General features: G+C 36.3%; 2 protein-coding genes across 2 annotated transcripts in view; one reads left to right on the plus strand and one right to left on the minus strand.

The window, feature by feature from the left end:
* Nucleotides 1-22,584, minus strand: part of LOC105227364 (hemicentin-1) — a 211,585-nt gene that overhangs the window by 170,064 nt on the left and 18,937 nt on the right. The window lies entirely within an intron of this gene.
* Nucleotides 14,733-18,712, plus strand: LOC105233559 (protein I'm not dead yet). Its single transcript, XM_011215672.3, has 11 exons — nt 14,733-14,847; nt 14,910-15,036; nt 15,093-15,209; nt 15,283-15,431; nt 16,787-16,901; nt 16,964-17,013; nt 17,082-17,534; nt 17,600-17,694; nt 17,753-18,033; nt 18,093-18,230; nt 18,286-18,712. The coding sequence occupies exons 1-11, from the start codon at nt 14,843-14,845 to the stop codon at nt 18,421-18,423; spliced, it is 1,668 nt and encodes a 555-aa protein (XP_011213974.1). The 5' UTR covers nt 14,733-14,842; the 3' UTR covers nt 18,424-18,712.

Consider the following 22,584-nt stretch of genomic DNA (forward strand, 5'->3'; position numbering starts at 1 on the left):
GTCTTGAACGTGGGTCGACGTCAACGCGTTCTCGACCCTCTTTAAATAATTTGTAGCCATCAAAACCTCACGCGACAAACAATTACCACCGAAGGTCTTTTCCAACATTCTGAAGGTGTTGGTACCAGAAATTTGAATAACTTCACTTATCGTAAAAATCGCCGAATGCACTTTATGTATTTCAGAAAGACAAGCATGTACTAAACACTTATGATTATTTTGATATGACATTTGGCACAGATGTACTGATAGTCATATCAAACTAGAAAAACAATAAATCGACGAACAGGTTTTTGCGCGAAATTTAAATTAAAAAATTTTACTATTTTTTGGCCAAAGTAGTATATCATATCATTCATTTGCAATTGCAATGCGCATTAATTTCATACATTGTCCATTTTCTTTTTCATAATTCCCACATTATCAATATTTGTATAGCAAAGAATATCGCTTTTTAGAAACCTAATTCACATTCGTTCATCCGCCCTTTTTATGGAAAGCGTTTGTGTGTTATTTTGTTATTTTCATGTTTTCACACATACAATAATGGTAGTACATTCGAAATGTAGACTTCAAATAAAAACAATTTCATTTATATTGTATAGCTGCTAATAAATTAGCTATATTCGTAAAATACGTTCAAATAGCCAACGTTGAAAAAAAGTTTAAAAAGTGCCATTAAAATGCTAAAATTTCCTAAAAAATATTTGAGCCACCCTCGAGGGTTATGATCAGCGAAATCAATTTTCAAATATACAAATTAATAACAAACTGAAATTCCTAATCAAAATAAATATATATGTATATGTATATTAGGGTGTTTTTTTTTTTTTTGAACTATTAATTTTTTTAATCCCGTCACGAAATTTCCTTGGAAATACACTAAAAAAAAGTTTCCCTTAATATTAACATTAAGAAGGACCAAGGCATGTACAAATTTTCCATAGAAAATATACAATCGTGATTTTTTATCTTTAAATTCCTACAGACCAGAGGCATTTTATGGCATCGCTTCGACTTTAGACGCATATTTCTCAGAATTGTTCACTCTACAAAAGTGCCCAGTGCAACAAAGTCGTAACTCTCACCGGCAAGGTACTACGGGGCTCTAAACCTGAATTTTCCACGAAATTTGCAATTTTTGGTATATATCTCGTAAATAACAAGAGCTATAGGTAAAACGCTCATGACAAACTTATAGGAAATTTTATTTTCTACAAAAAAGGTCCGAGGTCAAAATCGCTATCAATAATACTTCTCGGGATATTCGGCTTTTTATGAAGGCTTTATAGAATTTTCAGAGATGGTATGTAAAGGGTGATTTTTTAAGAGCTTGATAACTTTTTAAAAAAAAAAAAACGCATAAAATTTGCAAAATCTCATCGGTTCTTTATTTGAAACGTTAGATTGGTTCATGACATTTACTTTTTGAAGATAATTTCATTTAAATGTTGACCGCGGCTGCGTCTTAGGTGGTCCATTCGGAAAGTCCAATATTGGGCAATTTTTTCGAGCATTTCGGCCGGAATAGCCCGAATTTCTTCGGAAATGTTGTCTTCCAAAGCTGGAATAGTTGCTGGCTTATTTCTGTAGACTTTAGACTTGACGTAGCCCCACAAAAAATAGTCTAAAGGCGTTAAATCGCATGATCTTGGTGGCCAACTTACGGGTCCATTTCTTGAGATGAATTGTTTGTCCGAAGTTTTCCCTCAAAATGGCCATAGAATCGCGAGCTGTGTGGCATGTAGCGCCATCTTTTTGAAACCACATGTCAACCAAGTTCAGTTCTTCCATTTTTGGCAACAAAAAGTTTGTTAGCATCGAACGATAGCGATCGCCATTCACCGTAACGTTGCGTCCAACAGCATCTTTGAAAAAATACGGTCCAATGATTCCACCAGCGTACAAACCACACCAAACAGTGCATTTTTCGGGATGCATGGGCAGTTCTTGAACGGCTTCTGGTTGCTCTTCACCCCAAATGCGGCAATTTTGCTTATTTACGTAGCCATTCAACCAGAAATGAGCCTCATCGCTGAACAAAACACGCGCGCGAAACACATTTCGAACCGAACACTGATTTTGGTAATAAAATTCAATGATTTGCAAGCGTTGCTCGTTAGTAAGTCTATTCATGATGAAATGTCAAAGCATACTGAGCATCTTTCTCTTTGACACCATGTCTGAAATCCCACGTGATCTGTCAAATACTAATGCATGAAAATCCTAACCTCAAAAAAATCACCCGTTATTATAATAAAAAAATGTATGAAAATTTTTTGTAGCAAATAAAATTTCCTACAAGTTTGTCATATCGCTCTTTTGCTGCAAGACCGGCATAAGTAAAAAAATCGATTCTCCAGAAAACGCGTTTAAAGTTTTCAACTGACTACAACCTTAAACGGTGACTCCAACCTTACACCTCTTCTCAAGCGGAGCATATAAGAGGTATTCATATGAATTTTTCACTCAACATGAAGTATGATATAACGAACAATTCTGCAGCAATAACTCAAAAATCACGTTTTTTGATTTATGCCGGTCTTGCAGCAAATGTAAATTTCGTGGAAAAGTCAGGTTTAGAGCCTACTACCTCGCCGGTGTGAGTGTGAACAATTCTGAGAAATACGCATCTAAAGTCAAAGCGATGAAATAAAATACCTTTGATCTGAAGGAATTTAAAGATAAAAAATTTTGTGTATTTTGTATGGCAAATTTGTACATGCCTTGGTCCAGTTCTTAATGTTAATATTAAGGGCTAAAATTTTCAGGAAATTTTATTTTAGCGTATTTCCAATGAAATTTCGTGACGGCATTGAAAAAAATTAATAGTTTAAAAAAACACCCTACTATATACATCTTTATATATATAAATCTTCTGACCGTGTGTTTGCCTTGGGATTGCTCCTAAACGGATGGACCGATTTTGATGAAATTTTGTGTGTACGTTCAAGGAGATTCGGGAATGGTTTATATTTACAATTTGGTCCATTGGAAAATGTTTTTTAAATTATTTTTTCATTTTTAATCAATTTTTAAATTTGAAATGTTTGACCGATAGATGGCGCTCCCATCGCAGTATCCAATATTCAAACCTTAAATTGGTGTAAACGTGTATTAAACAAAACGATGCCAAAGAAAAAGGCGATATCTGTGGATCAAGTTTTTATCACATCGCTTAATATCTATAAAAGAAAGTGATGTTAGTTACTAAGCTTATAACTAGAGAACGCCTGGACCGATTTCGGTGATTACCACCAATTCGGATAGGTCTCCGCCCAAACAATGAGAATACTTTTTTTTTTAGGATAATTCCAAAAAGTATCTTTTTTCCATAAACATTTTTGTGTGTTTTGTTTTTCAATATTTTGATTTGTAAATTATTTGAATAGTTCAATTTCGGTCGCTTGCTTTTTTATTTCGTCTATTCAAAAGAAAAATTATTGAAAAATTATTCAGTGAAAACTTTACGTGTGTTTCACACAAAGAGGTCAATTGCAGATTGAAATTTGTTACGAAGCCACGAAGAGGTCGCCCTAATATCGGTCCATCAAAGTATGGCAGCCAAAGGCAAGGCAAGGCAAGAAGTACTCCCAGGATGCGGTGACATACGTGCGGAATTATAGATCGCGGTCAATAAGCAAGCGATCGTCACGATGTCACAGCACGACTTTTCAAACAACAGTTACGATGTTTCATGGAGTTTATCTTGGAGTAGGGTAGGTATATGTGGTAATGTTAGATGCTAAATGTACTCTGTTGAGTAGCAAAAGAGAGGTTTGCCGCACGTACATATTCTTCTTTGGATGGTGGATGGTTGTCACACCAGATCAAATTGATGAACTCATTTCTGCGGAAATTAATGATGCAGAGAAAGATCCAGTATTATATGAAGTGATGAAAACCAACATGGTTCATGGACCTTGCGGACACCACAATCACACTTCGGTTTGTATGCCTGACAATAAATGCGCGAAACATTATCCATGTGCTTTTCTGAAACACAAGCTGGAAATGATGGATATCCACTCTATCGGCGTAAATATCGACGTTAACAACACATCAAAGTTGACAACACATGGGTCGTACCATATTCGCCACTATTGTCTAATTCACATTCAAAAGTCATGTGAATGTTGCGTATTGTAGTTTGGTGTAATCGATAAAATGCGTTTGTAAATACGTCACCATAGGAAGCAACATGGCGGTTATTGGTTTTAAACGACACGGTCGATACGTGAACTGAAATAAAGTGCTTTGTAGGATATTTCTTTTGAAATTCATGAACGTTTTCCGACTGTTGTGCGTCTCGAAGTTAATTTGGGGAATGACCAAAGAGTCTATTTCAACCCAGAGAATACAATACAGTCAACAGAAATACCACCAGCAACAAAATTAACATTAGCGAGTTTTTTCTCAACTTCCGTCAGTGATCCGTTTGCGAGAACATTGCTCTATTCGAAATACGTTGATATTATACATGGGATGCATCATCGAAGAAATTGTTACGCAGAAAGCAGGGTCATCCAGTAGATGGACATCCAGGTGTGTTCTCAACTAATGCATTAGAATGAACTTACACAATCCACCCGAAAAACGAATGCCACTGAAGTTCACACACATTTCGCGATGATCAGCCTTCAAATCCGCGTTATGGTATACGACCAAAAATTACATTGCCGAAGACATTTTACATTGCATACGCTAAGAATTGGAAATGGGTCAATACTGATTGATACTTCCCATGGTCTGATATCAATCCCATATGCCGTTTATCAATTCACGAAAGATGGACTTATCACGAATGTTTATACGAACATTGGCCAAACTGTCGTAAGTACGATTCCTTGAGTGTACGAGCAATCTTAGCTGCCACAAATACCTATGTTGTTGACTTAAACTGGAAAATTCAAAGTCAAATTCCAGGAGACTTGCAATCATACAAATCGATCGATCGTCTGACAATGAAGACGACACCGTGAATTACCAGTGGAATTTGTAAATTCTTTGGAGAGGCCTGGTATGCCACCGCATCATCGCAATCTGATTGTGATGAACCTATCAAATATAAGGGACAGAATGCTTGATTCTACGGATTTCTTTTGAGTTCTAACGATTTGCCAATTCGGTTCAAAAGTATTCCGTTTCCAGTGAAAATTGAATTTAAAATGACGATCAACAGAATAGTCGCATAGTGGGTGGCATACATTTGGAAATGCTATGTTTTTCACACGGCCAGATATACGTGGCGTGCTCAAGAGTTGGAAAACCATCTTCTCTGTACATTTACGCACCGGAACAGAAACCAAAAAATTTTGTTTATCAAGCTGCGTTACATTGAAGAAAAATATAGACAAATAGCAAATAAATGATTATCAATAAAATATGAATTTTTGTCTTTTCATTTCAAAACACATAATTTCGCGCAGGACAACGGCTGCGGGGTCAGCTAGTATATATATATATAAATACATATACATATATAAATACTTTATTACTTGATTGGCTAACGTTGGACAGAATTTACCTCCATTGAATTCATCAGGTTTTCACTAAGAAGTTTTATGTGAAATATTCTTCCGGCAGGATATGTTTAGTGTTTTGAGGTATCCTACTGAGGGTTGACAGCTATAAGTAAAAGATTTTTTGATATTAAACGGAACAAAGATCGGACTGGTATTGGGACCTTGTCTTAACAAAATCACGCCCACTTACCATGAAACACTTCGAGCGCTATGTTTAAGCATATATGTATGTAACTAAAAAATCATATTTCCCAAAAATATTCATGTTAAAAAATTTCCAAAACATTGTTATTCAAAACTACATATACATTTAAATGTTTTTTTGGACGTAACAAGCGTTTAGGACGACAAAACTAAGGGGTGATCCAAGAAGAGGTACGTTTTTCAAAACCCCTTTTCCACGTTTTGTAAAGAATGTGTATCGCGCGCTTCGCTCCACTTATGGTCAATATTATCGGCCTACTAAGCCTAGCTGAAAGTGTACACGAAGACTGTGGAAAGTCGATTCGGTGCCGTTCCCAGCAACTCGGACTGACATACGGAACGACTTGGCGCATTTTACCGTTCGATCTTTCCTAGCAACACCGCCCCGCTCTATGGGCTCTTGAAAAGTTCCAAGAAGATCCAATGTTTTCGAGTCAAATTTTGTTCAACAATGAGAATGAGTATGTAAACACGCTAAGTCAAGCCATTTCATTTAAAAAAACCAACGGTTTGGAATGGTTTGTAGCCGGAGGAATCATCGGTCCATATTTCTTCAAAAATGATGCCGGTGAGAACTTAATCGTCAATAGCGACAGTTATCGCGCCGTAATAACTGACTCGTTACCTCGGTGACATTTTCTTTCAACAAGACGGTGCCATCTCCCACACATCACATCAATCAATGGGTTTATTGAGAGAACACTTCGGAGAGCAGATGATTTCAGGTTTTGGTTCGGTCGATTGGCCACAATAATCTTGTGATATCTCACCGTTAGACTTTTTCCTGCGGGGATATGTAAAGTCTAAACTCTATGCGAACAATTCCGCTTCGACGGATGGACTATCTGAGACGTACCCATGATAATAAACATTATCCATTAAATTTGAAGTTTCTCTGTTTTTTCTTTCTAAAAATATTAAACATCTAAATGGATCACCCATTAGTATACTATTCGCCAACAAGTTTGGGAGAAAGTTCAGTAAAGAAAACTGGGAAGCCATCAAAGTTTAAATTTTAATTTTTAGTTAATTTTCATTTACTTATAACTTTTTTCATCAATAATAAACCAAATATTTGTGACTTTCAAACGGCAATTATCTATAGTATAAATGAATCTGACCATCTGAAGTGCATTTTGCTGACCCGTAACAAGGTTGTACGTTTGGAAGCCACAAATGTGGCAAAATAATACTTGTAAACAAACATTTCCATCTGCATACATACATACAAGTATGTACATATTACACACATGAAACTCCAACGACCAACATAACAGCCAAAAATAGCAGCTGCCTTCTGAAGCTCAGCGCCATAGTTGGATGCGGAATGGCAGTTTCTGGCCTTAGAAGTTTAGATTTTATGCGCGGTCATTTTTAAAATTGTCTAAATGCCAACGCTTAGTTTGCCTTATTTCACCAAATGCATGCTCGCACAGAGGAGCGCACACACTAACACATGTGTCTGTGGATATCAGCACATACGCGCCATATGGCATGTTACCCGTTTGTCATTAGTTTCTGTTTTGTTGGTCCTGTTTCTGTTTCTGTTACGGCTTCAGTTTTTCACTATGCCAAGCATGAAGTGTGTTTGTGTTTATGCGCACATCTACATCGTTAGCGGTTGTTGACGCCACGAGTGTTGCTGACGCGACGCCTGCCACACTCGTCACTACCACTATCTGAGCGGCCGCTGATGTGACTTCTGCATTGCAGTCATTTCCAACGAAAATAAACGAAAACTGTGTCTACTTTATTTTATCGCCGAAACTCTGTGCAACCAAAAAAGCGCAACAATGTTATTGCTGTAGATGTATACTCTTTTTTGGGCGTTTTAAGTAAAGCGTAATCACGCAGCAGTCTCGTCCGTCTGCAATAAGGGCGCGTGATTTTTGTACGCCTGTCATTTATTCGTTGACTGTGCTGACGGCTTAATGTTGAAAACATGTTGAAACTTATATTGTTTTCGAGTAGTTTTTATAAGCAATGACGCAGCGTCATTTTGTTTTTTTTTTATCCGCTTCACTCAGCCTGGTTAAAACCTTAATCTTTAATATACGTGGGAATCCGGGCTGTCACGAACTTTATTTTTCTGTTTACTTTGACATTGCTTTATGAGCGCCGAAATCCTAACAAATTCGCTGCTTTTGTTTAATATTCTTCCAGAATACCACAAGATATGTTGATACACAGATCGCTAAGTTGGAAAATTTAACTAGAAGTCTAGTACCAACCATTTTTATATAAAATCTCATATTTTGCGAAGAGCTTGACTAATATGATCGAAATTGTGCACATCATTTTGCGTTTTTAGCAAATTTGGTCATTAGCTACGCCTACTTTAAATGCTAAAACTTACCGATCTAAACGGGGCTAAAACGGCTATCTGTCCGACTTTTCTCGCTTCCTCGCTGCACGGAACCTAACACTCTCCTCCACTAAATCCACAGCTATCATATGCACAAACAGACTTAACCTTAATATTGCAGTCGATGGCGTGAAAATTCCGACTGTCAATAACCCTAAGATTTTAGGTGTGACATTCGGCAGCATAAGCTGATTCACTCCCCACACAACCGCGATTACTGCCAAAGTTGACAGCCGCAACAAAAATCCTCATGCCGCTAGCCGCCCCAATTGGGGAAAAGACAAAGAAACGAGGCAATCGGCCTGCCGGTCCTTAACTACGTCGCACCAATATGGTCACCTGCAATGAAACGCAGACGAGGAAGCTACAAACATCTCAGAACACTGCACTGCAGACTACGACAACATGCCTCTTGATGTCTCCCATTCTCCCAGTTAAGGAGCATAATGAACTCCTCTCCAAGTAGTTTCTGCTGGGGTGCTTTCGCAGAAACAATCCCTACAGTCTCCTGCTTGGAGCGGCACTGCCTCCTAGGACCATCAAAAGATCCTTCCTCAACTATGTCGACGACATAAAACAATACGCCGACCAGACTTCGGACGCAACAAACTTCAGACATGCACCAATACACATCTGCAAACCCTACCCATCTGACACCTTTTTCTCTATGGTCCCAGCCCGTCGAAACTGGACCTATCGTTGGTTGACCTCGTTGACAACTTATCTAATCCTTACCTTTTTCCTTAAATAGTTTTGTGTTGCCGAGTTAACAAATCTAATGCGTATCCCTATCGGTTTCGTTTATCTAATTCTCGAAAACGGAAGGAATTAGGTCATTCGTCCTTCGGCTTGGTCCATATATACCCAAATCATTGATTCCAGCCCCTCTAGCTGACTTTTTTGTTGTGCGATAAGCATCGTAAAGCCAAAGTGGCCAACAAAAGTTAGACAGAAAAAATACTTGTTGGGCCATAATAAAGCACAGGTGAAGCAATAACGCTACACAGTACATAAAGAAGCACTTACCTGCGGATATATGTGTCGTGTCATTGCACACCGTATTTGCTGGCTCGTAAAGTATTACAGAGAATCACTCATACGCCGTGGAGGCCAAGCCGTTCAGCTGGTAAAACATAGCGTGCTTGCATATAGCTGAATGTTGAGGTAAGCTACTATTATGGTTGTGTGTGTGCACATATTGGTGTGTTTGGCTTTTAAGGTATTAGTGGTTGCTAAGCACCCTAATGCTTGGTTTAATTGTATATACATACAAAATTGCGTGCATATGTTTATTTGCACTCGAAATATTATTAGTTTTGTATACGTTTTTATTTTTTGTATATATTTGTTTTGTTTGTCTCTTAAATATTTATTTTCTTTGACTTAAATTTGTAAAAAAAAGTTATAACTAATTTATTTGGAAATACTCAGCGTGGTGCACTTTAATTGATTAGTTTGGTGCTACTGCAGGATAGAGTGGAAATTTTCAATGACAGCTTGACTTTCTTTCTTGAAATATTCGCTATTTACTAATATGTTTAATTGAATTTAGAGATATTTCGTTGCTATAGTAAGATGACTCTCCATGCCAGCATATCCATTATAGATACTTCGGGACCCTATCAAACAATATATTTTTAGTAGAACCTATGTAAATGTATATTATCATATACTCGTATAGTATATTCACGAAGATCAGCATATGTTTTATTCTGATATTCAATTATTAGTAAAAGCAAACGATTTTCAAAATTTAATTATATTATTATTAATTTTTCTCCTATAGTTTTAAGGATTCGTATTAGATTAAAAATTGATTTGTAATTATTTTTGTATTTCACTTATTTTAGAATAAACTACATTCTTATTATGTGTATATATTATATTTGTACAATATGTACATGTGTACAATAATTACATAAGAATCATGTTTACAGCAAAAAAAGTTTAATTTTTTACCTAAATTCAACATATCAGATATCTATTGATTTACATATTATATATATATTAATAGCCTTTGCAAAAACTTATAAATTATTAAGTGACAGCAAAAATTAAATATTTTGCATTTAAATTTACCTCTTACATCTATAAAAACGGTTAATTAATACATTCTGTAAATATGAACAACGACATGATTGCTTAAAGAGGAAAACAATTTAAATGCGAGAAAACATTATAAACCATATTTACATATACATATATACCATATATATACATATGCATAAATTAGCAAAAATTTAAAAATTATTTATTGTTTGCTCCAATTAACGGTTACATTCTTATTTTTGTATAATTAAGTTTATTTTAATTGCCGTGATTTCACAAATATTTGCTTAAAGGCAATATTTTCTCGTTGCCACTGATGACGATGATTACAGCTAACCCCATTTAATCAATCAGAAAATGATTCTGTGACTAACAGTTGGTGTTATGTGTTCTACTACAATAAACGCGTATGGCAGGTTTAACTCAGCAATGGTTTTGCTTTTTATGTTTATTATTCCGATATGAAGGGTGAACCAAATAGAGGTACTTTTTTCAATAGCATTTTTTCGACAGATAACGCGTGAGTCGTATAAAGCTGTCATTTCACTGTTGTTCAGTATTGTTCGGCATTTCATCACGGAAAGACTTTCGCCTTAACAACGTTTACAAATCGATATTATGAAAATTCACGTTCTGTAAAGAATGTGTTTCGCTTCGCCCAACTTATGGTCAACATAATTGGCCGACTGAGCCTGCTATTCGCAACACCATAACCCATCTTGATATCCAGCGTTCATTCTTGGATAATATTCGACCGAATTGACCACGTCCAACACGTAGTGAAGAAAATATAGCAACTGTAGCTGAAAGTATACCGAAGACTGTCGGATTCGGCGCCATTAGCAGCAACTCAGACTAAGGTATTGAACGACTTGGTGCATTTTCGAGATCTTAAACTGAAATCGTACAAAATACAGCTTCTTCAGTTCTTAGAAGCCACTCGACATCACTTCCCTCTATGGGCTCTTCAATAGTTTCAAAATCCGTCGTTTACTAACCAAATTTTGTTCAGCGACGAATCCCATTTCTGCCTCGATGGGTGTGTAAACAAGCAAAATTGCCACATTTGGGACGAATAACTACCTGATGAGATTCATCCACCAATGGAATCATCAGCCCATATTTCTTTAAAAATGGTGCCGGTGATAACTAATCGACAGTTTTCGCGCTATAATAATCGACTATTTGATATTTGAAATTGAAGTTCGTGTTCGTGTTCGCGGCAACAATTGATTTCAACAAGATGGTACCATTTCCCACACATCGCACCAATCAATGGATTTATTGAGAAAACACTTCGGTGAGTAGATAGTTTCACGTTTTGGGCCGGTCGATTGGCCACTAAAATCATGTGATATCACACTGTTAGACTTTTCCCTGTGAGTATATATAAAGTCTAAAGACAATGTGGTCACCAGTCGAAATGCGGATGGACCAACTGAGGATGAACCAATTCTCAAACACTAAATACCAAAGAAGGTTCTTTCTTATAATAATAAACATTCCACATTAAATTTAAAGTTTTTGTCTTTTTTCTTTAAAAAGTTAGATTTCATAAAAAAAACGTTTTTTTCGACCATTTCACTGTATAAATTATCTTAATAGATTGATTCATCGAGTCCGCTACCAGCATAAAATCAGAGCGCGGAAAATAATTTTTATAAAAAATACGGAAGAATTTACGAAGTAACATCAATATTACCATAAAAAATATGTTGGAAGGAAAAAACCCCCCAAAAAAAATTCTCCACCCGCTACTGGAAAGAGACATATGATAGATACATGTACTATATACTGAATGCAAACCTAATTAAGTTCTCTAATAAACTTTAAAATGCCAATAACCGTGTATAAAGAGAGACATATGTATGTAGTAAATGTTATAAGCATTATATGTATGTTTTTTTTTTGATATGTCATATAGTAATAGCAATTGCCTTAATTTATAGATTTTACTGCACTTTGACTGTTCACTTTTTGGCATCAGGTTGACTTTGATTGACATTTTCCTTCGTCAAATATTAAAATGTCTATGCTCACCTCAGCTCACTAGAGTGTCTAAGATATATTAATATATATACACATGTAAATATTTAAGTACAATATATCTTTTTTTTTTTTTTTTTTCATATGTATATTTCATGTACATAGCAAGATTCAGAAATTTTACTTAGACTCTTCCGATGATTTTAAATGCCACCTTATATCGAAAATACAAATTTATGTTGGTATATACGCGCTTCTACTTATCCTTTGTTTAAAGGAATCTTTATAACTATAATACTATATATAAAATCACTACCACATATATACATACATATACATATATAATCTAGTGCAAGGTTAGCTTAAATTAATTTCAAGGTGCCAGTCCTGCCACAAGCAGTGATTACCTGTCTCAGGACTTTATTATTGAAAGTAACCGCAAATACGCCGAGAAGCTGAGAAGCTGAGAAGCCGATTCAGATATGACCCTTTTGTGTACATGAAAGCACTTTGAGCGATTATTGATTGATTTGTGGCCTGCATCAAATAATCCTTGCAGCCCTTCAGTAATTTATTAATGACCAAAATCCAATTGAAGTTTTACTTAAGGCACGATGTATGCATATGTGTGTGTAATCAAATTTATAATCAAGCATAGCTGCCATTTCGACTACTTCCCGCATATCTGGCAGTTAACGTAGTGGCAGTTAACCGAAAAAAAAACAAATTTAAAGTTAAAATACAAGATCAAGTTTTGATGCAGGCGACTAGCGCTCAATATATGAATATAAAAAATACTACATGCTTTATGGTTATGAACTTGAATGTGCAATCGAACACATTAGCACTGTCGTTAATTAATCGCCTACCTACCTGTTCCGAAAAAAACAAAGCTTCATGAGCTGATGGACTATAGACTAAACTATTGAAATCTAGTGAAACAAGTGTCTTCTCGCGAGAGCGAAAAATTTTCTTAATTTGATAATATTATACTAGGACCGACGTGACTGTTTGTGATAACTTTAGTGGGGCACCCAGTGGATTTCTCAGTTAATTCTCAATATATCTATGAACCTCAAAGAATTCGTATACATCTTCTACACCAACTTTTAAATAAATTCTCAACTAACTTTGACAATTTTTTTATAATAAATTTTTCCAACAGGTGGTAGCACTGTCCCCAACGAAAATAAATTTTACATAAGGTCATTATTTTAATACCATTTAATCCATTATGCATTCTATCTATTTATTCATTCAAATTAATGGTATAAAAAATTAATTCATTAAGAGTTGCCACCTATTTACAATAATTAAGCTTTTTAAACCACTTATATATGATATTGTAATAATTTGTTTCTAATTTTATAAATTTTATTAAATTAAAAATGATAACCAGGTGGCAACCTCCGAAAAATATGTAAAATTTGATATTTATTCAGTCTTTTTTGAAGTATCACTTTAGCTTAAAATTTTTTTTCAATTAAGATTTTCAAATAGATGGCAACAAAAAGTTACTCCAGTTATGTATTAAAAGTAATGGTGTACAAATTTTAACAAGTGGCAACCCTTTACAAAAATTAACCCTTTTAAACCACTAATATTTTATATTGTAATAATTTATTTATTTTTTTATAAATTGTATTAAATTATAAATTCAAACCAGGTGGCAATCTCCGAAAAATATTTAAAATTTAATAATTCTCCAGACTTTTTTTGAAATGTTTCTTTAGCTTAAAAGTTTTTTCAATTAAGATTTTCACAAAGCTGACAACCAAAAGTTACTCCAGTTATGTATTGAAAGTAATGGTGTACAAATTTTAACAAGTGGCAACCCTTTAGAAAAATTAACCCTTTTAAACCACTAATATTTCATATTGTAATAATTTAATTATTTTTTTATAAATTGTATTAAATTATAAATTCAAACCAGGTGGCAATCTCCGAAAAATATTTAAAAATCAATAATTCTCCAGACTTTTTTTGAATTGTTTCTTTTGCTTAAAATTTTTTTCAATTAAAATTTTCAAATAGGTGGCAACAAAAAGTTACTCCAGTTATGTATTAAAAGTAATGGTGTACAAATTTTAACAAGTGGCAACCCTTTACAAAAATTAACCCTTCTAAACCACTAATATTTCATATTGTAATAATTTATTTATTTTTTTATAAATTGTATTTAAAAAAATTTTAACTAGGTGGCAACCTCCGAAAAATATTTAAAATTTAGTATTTCCCCAGTATTTTTTAGAAAGCAACTCTATGTCATTGTAGCCTAGCAATTTTACTGCCATCACTACTATCTCAGCAAGAATCAGGGTAAGTACCGTCCTTCACCACCCAATGAACGAAAGCATGAGTGGTAACCACACCGTTCTACTATATAACGTTATTTTTCGAAACTACATTCTTACTAATTTGACCTCGAAATCTTTTTAAATCCCAATTAAGATATTCTTGCTCGATTATAATCCAAATTAAGTTATTAGTGTCCCTTCAATATTAATGAAATCGAAGACTATATAGCTCAGTTAAAAATTACCATTTTATAATATGCTTGTTACAAAAACTATTTGCCTTCTATATACAACAATACTACAATATAAATAACTTGTCGTAATAATATTTCATAAATATATACAGCGAGCCATTACATTGTGGGCAAAGAAAGGCATAAAATAAATTTCAAAATAACTTAGAAAACTCAAGAATTATGGAGTAAGTTCTTATAAATATCAATATTTTTCAAATTTATCAACTAATTTGATGCATCCTTACAGAACCGACCAGGAAGACCTCCCTGCTGGTAAACGCTGCAAATATTTTTTCGCCCATCATTGGAGAGGGTTTACCGCATTCACGGCACCAATCTTGTTGTTGCCATTGCTTTTCATAGAACCCAATATGGTAAGTACCTCAATGTGATCACTAGGCTACATTCAAAGCTTTCATGATTTTGACAGGAAATGCGCTGTTGTTATGTGGTGAGTTTGATGGCCGTTTTCTGGATTGGTGAATTACTGCCGCTGGGCATAACTTCTCTCTTGCCAGTGGCACTCTTTCCACTTTTGGGCGTTTTGGTATGAATATACGAAACTTATCAAACGTTTCAAACATACATATTTATGTAACTAAAATTTGTGACATTTTTAGGATACGACGACCACAGTTAATGCATACTTTCCGAACGCCATCATATTGTTCTTCGGCAGTTTGGTGGTTTCCTTGGCCATCGAGTATTCGAATTTGCATAAACGTATTGCCTACGCGGTACTCTCCATAATTGGCTGTAAAATATACAGGTATGTGGGAGTGACATAACGAGCGCTTTTGTTGCAATGAGTTTTTAAGAAGATATGTTTTTATTCAAGAAAATACGGGAGCTTCCATCGTGTAGTATATGTATATATTCTATAATTATACGCGACTTTTGTCAAATTTTAGCTGAATCGGGCTCGAAGCTTTTATATCCGCATTGAAGACAGCGCATCCACGCCATTCAGGAAAATAACAGTTTTTATGTGCATTCAAGGAGCGCTGCAATGCTATATTGATAAAATTTCACATTCGATGCCGCCTGTCACACATCTAATTTGAAGAACCTCGCCAAGGTGCGCTGGAAACGGCTTCTACGAAAATGACGTTTTGAAAGTCCACAATCTGTTGTTAGCAGACGGACGGTTGAAGCGCCTCAAAAGACCGCGTCTCAAAAGTTCGCTTGGTTCATCCGTTACCACGACATTTGTGTATTCGGAACGAACCCGGATTTGTATCCCGTCAAGGCTGTCAACTCGGCAGAATTCTGGCCCTACAACAACAACCGCACGGTCCACAACCTACCTGAATTATTGCACATGAGAAAATCTGCTAGTCCGATGGGTGCCGTGTTTGCTCAGTCTGGACAACAAGCTCACTTGTGTGACCACTTCACAGCAGTATTTGATGCTGTATAAATGTAATCCAAAGCAGTTTATTCGTCGTTTTGTGACCATCGGTTAGCGATGGATCGGACAGCTGTTGGCTTCGCCACAGATCACATCTTAATAGCGTCATATGCGAACCATATGGTTATTATTAAGGAAAGTACAGGCGAAGTAGGCATGAGAGAAACGTTGGAACTCGGCTGCCGCTCGACCTTATCTAGAAGCAGTCTTACATAAATATCTAGGAGCTTCGCAGTTCAAAGCATCTAGTTCTTAGTATCATAGATGAAACATAAAACAGGTGGTTGTTGGCCTAGTCACTGGTCACAACTTGATGGCATTATAGCGAGCCGTATGGACATTATTAAAAACGATACATGAGAAAAATGTAGGAAGAAAGAGACGCTGGAATACATACTCTGCTTCGGTCTGGCCTTATCTAGAACTCGTCTTAGATCTCATAGATATCGCAGCAGTTCTAAAGGCTAGATGAAGTATCAGAATGGAAATCAAGTCTCGTTGAAACTTTACTAAAAACCTCCATCTGGCATTACAAAGTACCTGTAGGTCTCTGTAATGCGCGCAAATTCTCATCAGTATAATTTAGCCTAACTTGAGCGTCCAATTAGTGTTGTTTAGTGTGATATGGTCATATAGATTATATTATGCTGCTATATAGAAATGTAATGGTTGACTAACTAATAGTTAATACTTTCTAATACTCTCCCCAATAGGTTGCATTTCAGCATGTTATTTATTACAATGTTCGTGTCGATGTGGATATCGAATTCGGCAGCAACGGCCATGATGTGCCCAGTCATTAAAGGAACTTTAGAAGAAATGTCGGCTGTAAGTGATGCCTAAATTCTTTCTGATTTCTAAAATTTGTATAAACACATATTTCTCAACAGCAAGGTGTGGTTGAGATGTGGGATACCACCAAGGTACTTGGACCAGACGAGTATGTGATATATTACCTGATTTAATACACATTCAAAGCTCAAATTATATATTTTTCTCATACTTTAGTCCTCCCTACCCTTCCAAGGTACAAATTGCATTTTATCTCGGTGTATCGTATGCCGCATCCATGGGTGGTCTAGGTACGCTAATTGGTACTGGCACAAATATAGCTTTCAAAGGACTTTTCGAAAGAGCATTCCCCAAGTCAACTACACTCGGTTTTCTACCATTCATGGCTTTCAATGTGCCACCAATGTTGGTCAATACCACACTTATGGCGGTGGGATTGCAATGGCAGTACCTGGGTCTCTTCAGATCGAAGGAAAAACAAATTAGTTCGTCGAAAGAGGCCGAAGAAGCGGCACGTGAAGTCATTAAGGAGAAATCAAAAGAACTGGGAAAAGTTTCATGTCACGAGATCCAAGTGGGCATACTCTTTATTATAATGATAATACTTTTTCTTACCAGGAAGCCGGGCATTGGTGACCTCAAAGGTTACGCGGACATTATAAATGAAAAGTAAGCATGAAAGCAAATACAAACCATGCACATACTTTGAATATTCTACATTTTGTTTCTTATAGAAAAATACAATCATCTGCGGGACTCTCGGGTGTCTCATTTCTACTCTTTGCATTGCCTGTCAATTATTTGTGCATCAAGTACTTCGTATGCCGAAGTATGTTTGATTTCGTAGCTGATTTGCATTGACAATTAATCTATGAATTTTTTTTTAGAACCGACTGTGGAGGGCACATCCAAACCGGTACTTGATTGGTCTTGGTTCTCAGTGCGGCACTCTTGGGGCTTGCTTTATCTGCTTGCTGGTGGTTTTGCGCTCGCCGAGGGTGCCTCTAAGTCGCATTTTGCAGCGTTTGTTGGCGATTCTATGTCGGCTTTATCGGTATTGCCACACTGGTTTTTACAGTTTATTTGCTTTTCTGTTGCTGTATTTTGCACCGCTTTCACATCCAATGTGGCCATGTGCAATATTCTAATACCCATATTGATAAATTTGGTAAGCGCTTGTCTCAAGAAACGCCTATTTTGCAACTGACCTTAACTTTGTGTTTGCAGTCCTTATCAGTTAAAGTAAATCCAGCTTATATTTGCTTTCCTGCAGCATTGGGTCTGAGTATGGCTTTTCATCTGCCGGTCAGCACGCCACCGAATGCTATAGTGGCGCAATTTGGCAACATTCGCACAAAGGATATGGTTAGCGAAAGTTAAATAAAATATTTAAATGTGTTATTGTTCATTTAATCTACAGGCAATCGGTGGAATTCTACCCACATTAATTGTCACCGTTTCTCTGCTGGGATTCATGCAAACATGGGGTCTCGTTATATTTCCAGATCTGAATGATTTTCCGGATTGGGCCAATTCTACCAATGCAAAAGTTGACTGATTCCATTTAGTTTTCATTGATTCTGTTAATTATTATTTATTGAAATTTTCACAATTTAATGTAGAGAATATACATCAGAGCTTACATGTTTCTCGATTTGAAATCACCAGCACTTTCCTTTTCTTATCATATCTGGACATAGTCTTTGATACTTTGCGTAAACATATATCGCTTTACTAAAGCTGTAAATAGCAGTCGGATTTCTTAGTTATCCGGTCATACCAAATATTCCAATAACCGGAATCATCCCGAAAAAATAGAATATTCAGATAATCAAATATTAAACTTGAGTAAATTGGAAGATTGGTCTGAGGACAGGAAAAAGTCGCTGCGAGAGTCAGAGAGTTTAGTGGATGTATCGGTGAATTCAAAGCCCATTTTCACAGACTTTTGACCACTTACTGCCAATATTTGATTTTTTTGTAGCAAACTTATTTTTAATAATATATTCAAGGTCACCTTAGCACTATCCTCTGTAGTAATCAAGTATTTCCTTTTATGATCCAAGTGTGAGCAATTCAAAACGAGGTGTACTCACTCAGCTTTCTCTTTATTTACGCTCATTTTTCTTAAATTGTCCAGCATGATTACATGTTATGCCTTATAGAGATAGTTACAGCTATGAAGCATCTTCATTTATTTCAGAAATAGCTAGTGGCCTCACATTCGGTTTATAGGCCTTTTAAACAAGACCCATGAGTTAAAACGGTGTATTTGAAAAGCAGCTCTAACTGCGTTCTTGGAGAAAATGATGAACCCAAGTTATGACTCATACAAAAATCACAAGAATTATACATTTGTACATATACAATGGAAAAAGAAAAAGGCACACCTTCAAACTTCGCATTATTCTCGGTAATTTGTGACCAGATACTAAAACATCCCTCTTTTCCTTCTCTCATAAGAGTGACACGCATCGTCACTTATCATAAAACGAAGGTATGATAATAAATCTTAAAGCAAAACACCCCTCATACGGTTTCAAAAATATTTCGCCTGTTGACTGTCAACATAACAAGTAACAAAATACAAAGCCAATAAGGAACGGGAAGGCAGTGAACAATTTCGTAGTTATATTCCCAGACGGTCTCACTCCAATTCACGCCAAACGAATCGTGTAACAATTTATTAGCGGAAATGGAGCACAAAGCTACATATAATAACGACACCGTTGACAAGTGAAATCAATAAAATGGGGAGGTAAATATAATTCGAAGCGTGTATACCGACTTCGACGATTCTGGTATAGTCAGCCTCTTTTGGTGATTTGGTACTTGCAATGCTCCAGCGGAGAGTGTACAGCCATAATTGTGGGAAATTTGACGTGATCTTTGCACTCCAGGTGGCCTTTCACCAACGCCCGCTATCCTCTTTCGGCAGCCCAATTTGAGGTAACAACAACATAAAGAGCAGAATAGCGGAATGAGTGTTGAGTTGTAGGCAAGGGCTCAGGAGGTTACTAATGAGCTAACGTACACAAGCAATCAATTTGTATCCTTGCAAATTTCGCCGCAGAGGAAACTTTGTCAGACGATTGTAAACAAGCGAAATCACAGCTATCCTAACAGGAATATGTGCACAGAGATTAAATTGCGTTGCTCGAAGGAGGGATAGTGCGAAATTGTATCGAAAATCGTTGCATTTCCAAATTCGAAATGAATGGAGATGAACAGAAATGTTATCGTGCCTTGCTATTTTTTGTTGCAGTTGAATCGCCAAATTTATTAATGCAATAACCTATTAGTATTCAATTCGTAAAAAACGATTTAGCAATTTTGTTCTATAGTCCTGCACAACAACAAGATTTATGAGTTTGGGCTCAAAGTATACTTGCTGATTTTTATCCTTATAAAAAGCTCTGAGTAGCTCTGTCATCCCAACAGTTAGGCGTCCAATAAGGTTAGTAAGCGGTCGTGGATTGATGATTCGGTGCCATTCGCAGCAACTCGACTCGGACTGACGTAAGAAACGACTTGGCGAATTTTACGTCGAGATCTTAAATTGAAAACGTACAAAATACAGCTTGTACAAGGACTGAGGTCGCCGGTTGACCTTCCCAAGCGACAACGCTTGGGCTCTTGAAAAGATGCAAGAAGATCCCACGTTTTTGAGCCATCTTTTGTTCAGCGATGAGCGATGATTCTGGTTCAATGGATAGCTAAACAAGCAAAATTGCCGAATTTGGGACAAAGATCAACCTGAAGAGGTTTAAGATTTGTCATTTCATCCAAACAAACAGCGTTTTGATGTGGTTTGTGGGACCAGTCGAAATGCTCAAAAGAGCAATCGAAAATTGGACTCAAAAGGTGGACCATCTGAGACATAGCCTCGACCTACATTTGAAAGACAAAATCTTCAAAAAATTAATGCCAGAGAATGTTCTTTCGAATGATAACAAACATTCCGCATTAAATTTGCAATTTCTGTGTTTGTTCTTACATTTGACAGTAGCTTTCTGTGGCTAGCTGTGGTTCTCTCATTAGAAATAGAACCACCGTATATTAAAAAAAAATTGAAATTAACATTTAAGAAAACAATTTATGAAAAGTCACATTATTTACTGAGCTTTTGAATAAGGCAATTAAATTAAATAATGAAAGACTTTAATAAATCTGCGTGTTCCAATAAGTTATATACATGTCAAATTATTCAGTGCGTGAAGCATGCGATCGTAAATATTTGCATCTTTATTGCCTTCGTATGTCAGTTCAGAGTAGTACATACGAGCAAATACAAGTGAGTGCATGAGTAAAAATACGTAGTTAGCTGTGAGAACACTGTTAAAGTAGCTTAAGTCGACTTTCGCTAAGATACTTATTTTGATTTCTAGTAGAACTCTATGCATTATATACTTTAACCGTATTAAATCGTCGTTTAAAACTTGCGATTGCAGGCAATCGACTCAAATTAAAATCGAATAAATTAGTCAAATTGTCGTCATTAACTTAAATCTACTTAAGCTATCTTAGCATATTGTGACAGATACAAGGGTGAGCTTTTAAGAAATTTATTTTTGATTTGCGACAAGTATGTACTCTGACACTGCTTTTATAGCTTCTCACTGTTCCGCACCAAGCCTCAGCAACTAAATGTTCTTGTCAGGGACGTTTCATTACCGAAACGGATTTACGAGTATAACCAGCTAAAGGCAGTGGTCTCCGAAATTAATAACACATTCAAATATCATCAGTAAATTTATGTTTACTTCTAAAGAGCTAAACAAACTTTCTCGATAAAAGATATTGAAGGAGACTAGAACACAACTTTACAATAAAGTGCTGAAGCGATGTGAGGTCGCGAAGAAGGGACATAGTTTAATTCAACCGAAAAACTAAAAAATATCCTAGAGTGTGTAAGTAAATAATTTACTATTTTAAGAGCTACTATATAAAAATCTATAATATTCGTGAAAAAGTACACAAATTCCACCGTAAACCTTTTGTGACATCAATATCCTCATTTCTAATAAGACGGGACACTTAGTAAATACTGTTTTAGGGCTCGAGGGACTGTAGGTAAATAGATACATTGTAAAATTGAAGCTTTGCACTGTGACCTATGGTCTATTGTGCCCTCCCCTATATCACATATGATCACAAAGGTGCAGCATCCTGAACAATTCGAGGGGCCTGTTGGGCGCGACTGAGGTGATGTGATCCCTGTCCATGTAGATGGAACCAAGGCCCTTGAGCCTACTTCTGCAACTTACTGAGCAAACCAGAATCAGGTGTTCTGGAATTTCCTGTTCCATGTCGCCGAACTGGCAATTTGCGCAAGAGACTATGCCCATGTTGAAAAAGTGCTTCCTGAGCCTGCAGTGCCATGTATAGATCGCGACAAGGAAGCGGAATTTGTCGGGGGGGGAGGTTGATTATTTCCTTAAACCCTGAAAGGTTGTACCCTCCCCTGCCTGCTACCTGCCTGCCTGCTGTTAATGCTGTTCTCTCCCCACTCTCTCCTCCGAGTGGAGCAGTTCCTTTAAATTGTGAAACCCCCACCTTAATGTATGACGCTGGCCTCATTATCCGCAGCCGCAAGGCGGGTCAGTTCGTCGGGTTTGCTTAGAGAGAAAATGTTATTCTTTGTTGTTTTCATTCGCATTAAAGTTGCTTGCAGAACGACAGTTCCATAACTAATTACTCAATGGCACAAAATTCTCAA

Source organism: Bactrocera dorsalis, chromosome 1, assembly GCF_023373825.1.
Source record: "Bactrocera dorsalis isolate Fly_Bdor chromosome 1, ASM2337382v1, whole genome shotgun sequence".
In the NCBI taxonomy this organism is placed as follows: Eukaryota; Metazoa; Arthropoda; class Insecta; order Diptera; family Tephritidae; genus Bactrocera; species Bactrocera dorsalis.

Coding starts and splice junctions, on each gene's coding strand:
- LOC105233559 (XM_011215672.3), top strand. Junction 15,210..15,282: donor TTCCACTTTTGGGCGTTTTG/GTATGAATATAC, acceptor TGACATTTTTAG/GATACGACGACCACAGTTAA. Junction 17,695..17,752: donor CAAGTACTTCGTATGCCGAA/GTATGTTTGATT, acceptor ATTTTTTTTTAG/AACCGACTGTGGAGGGCACA.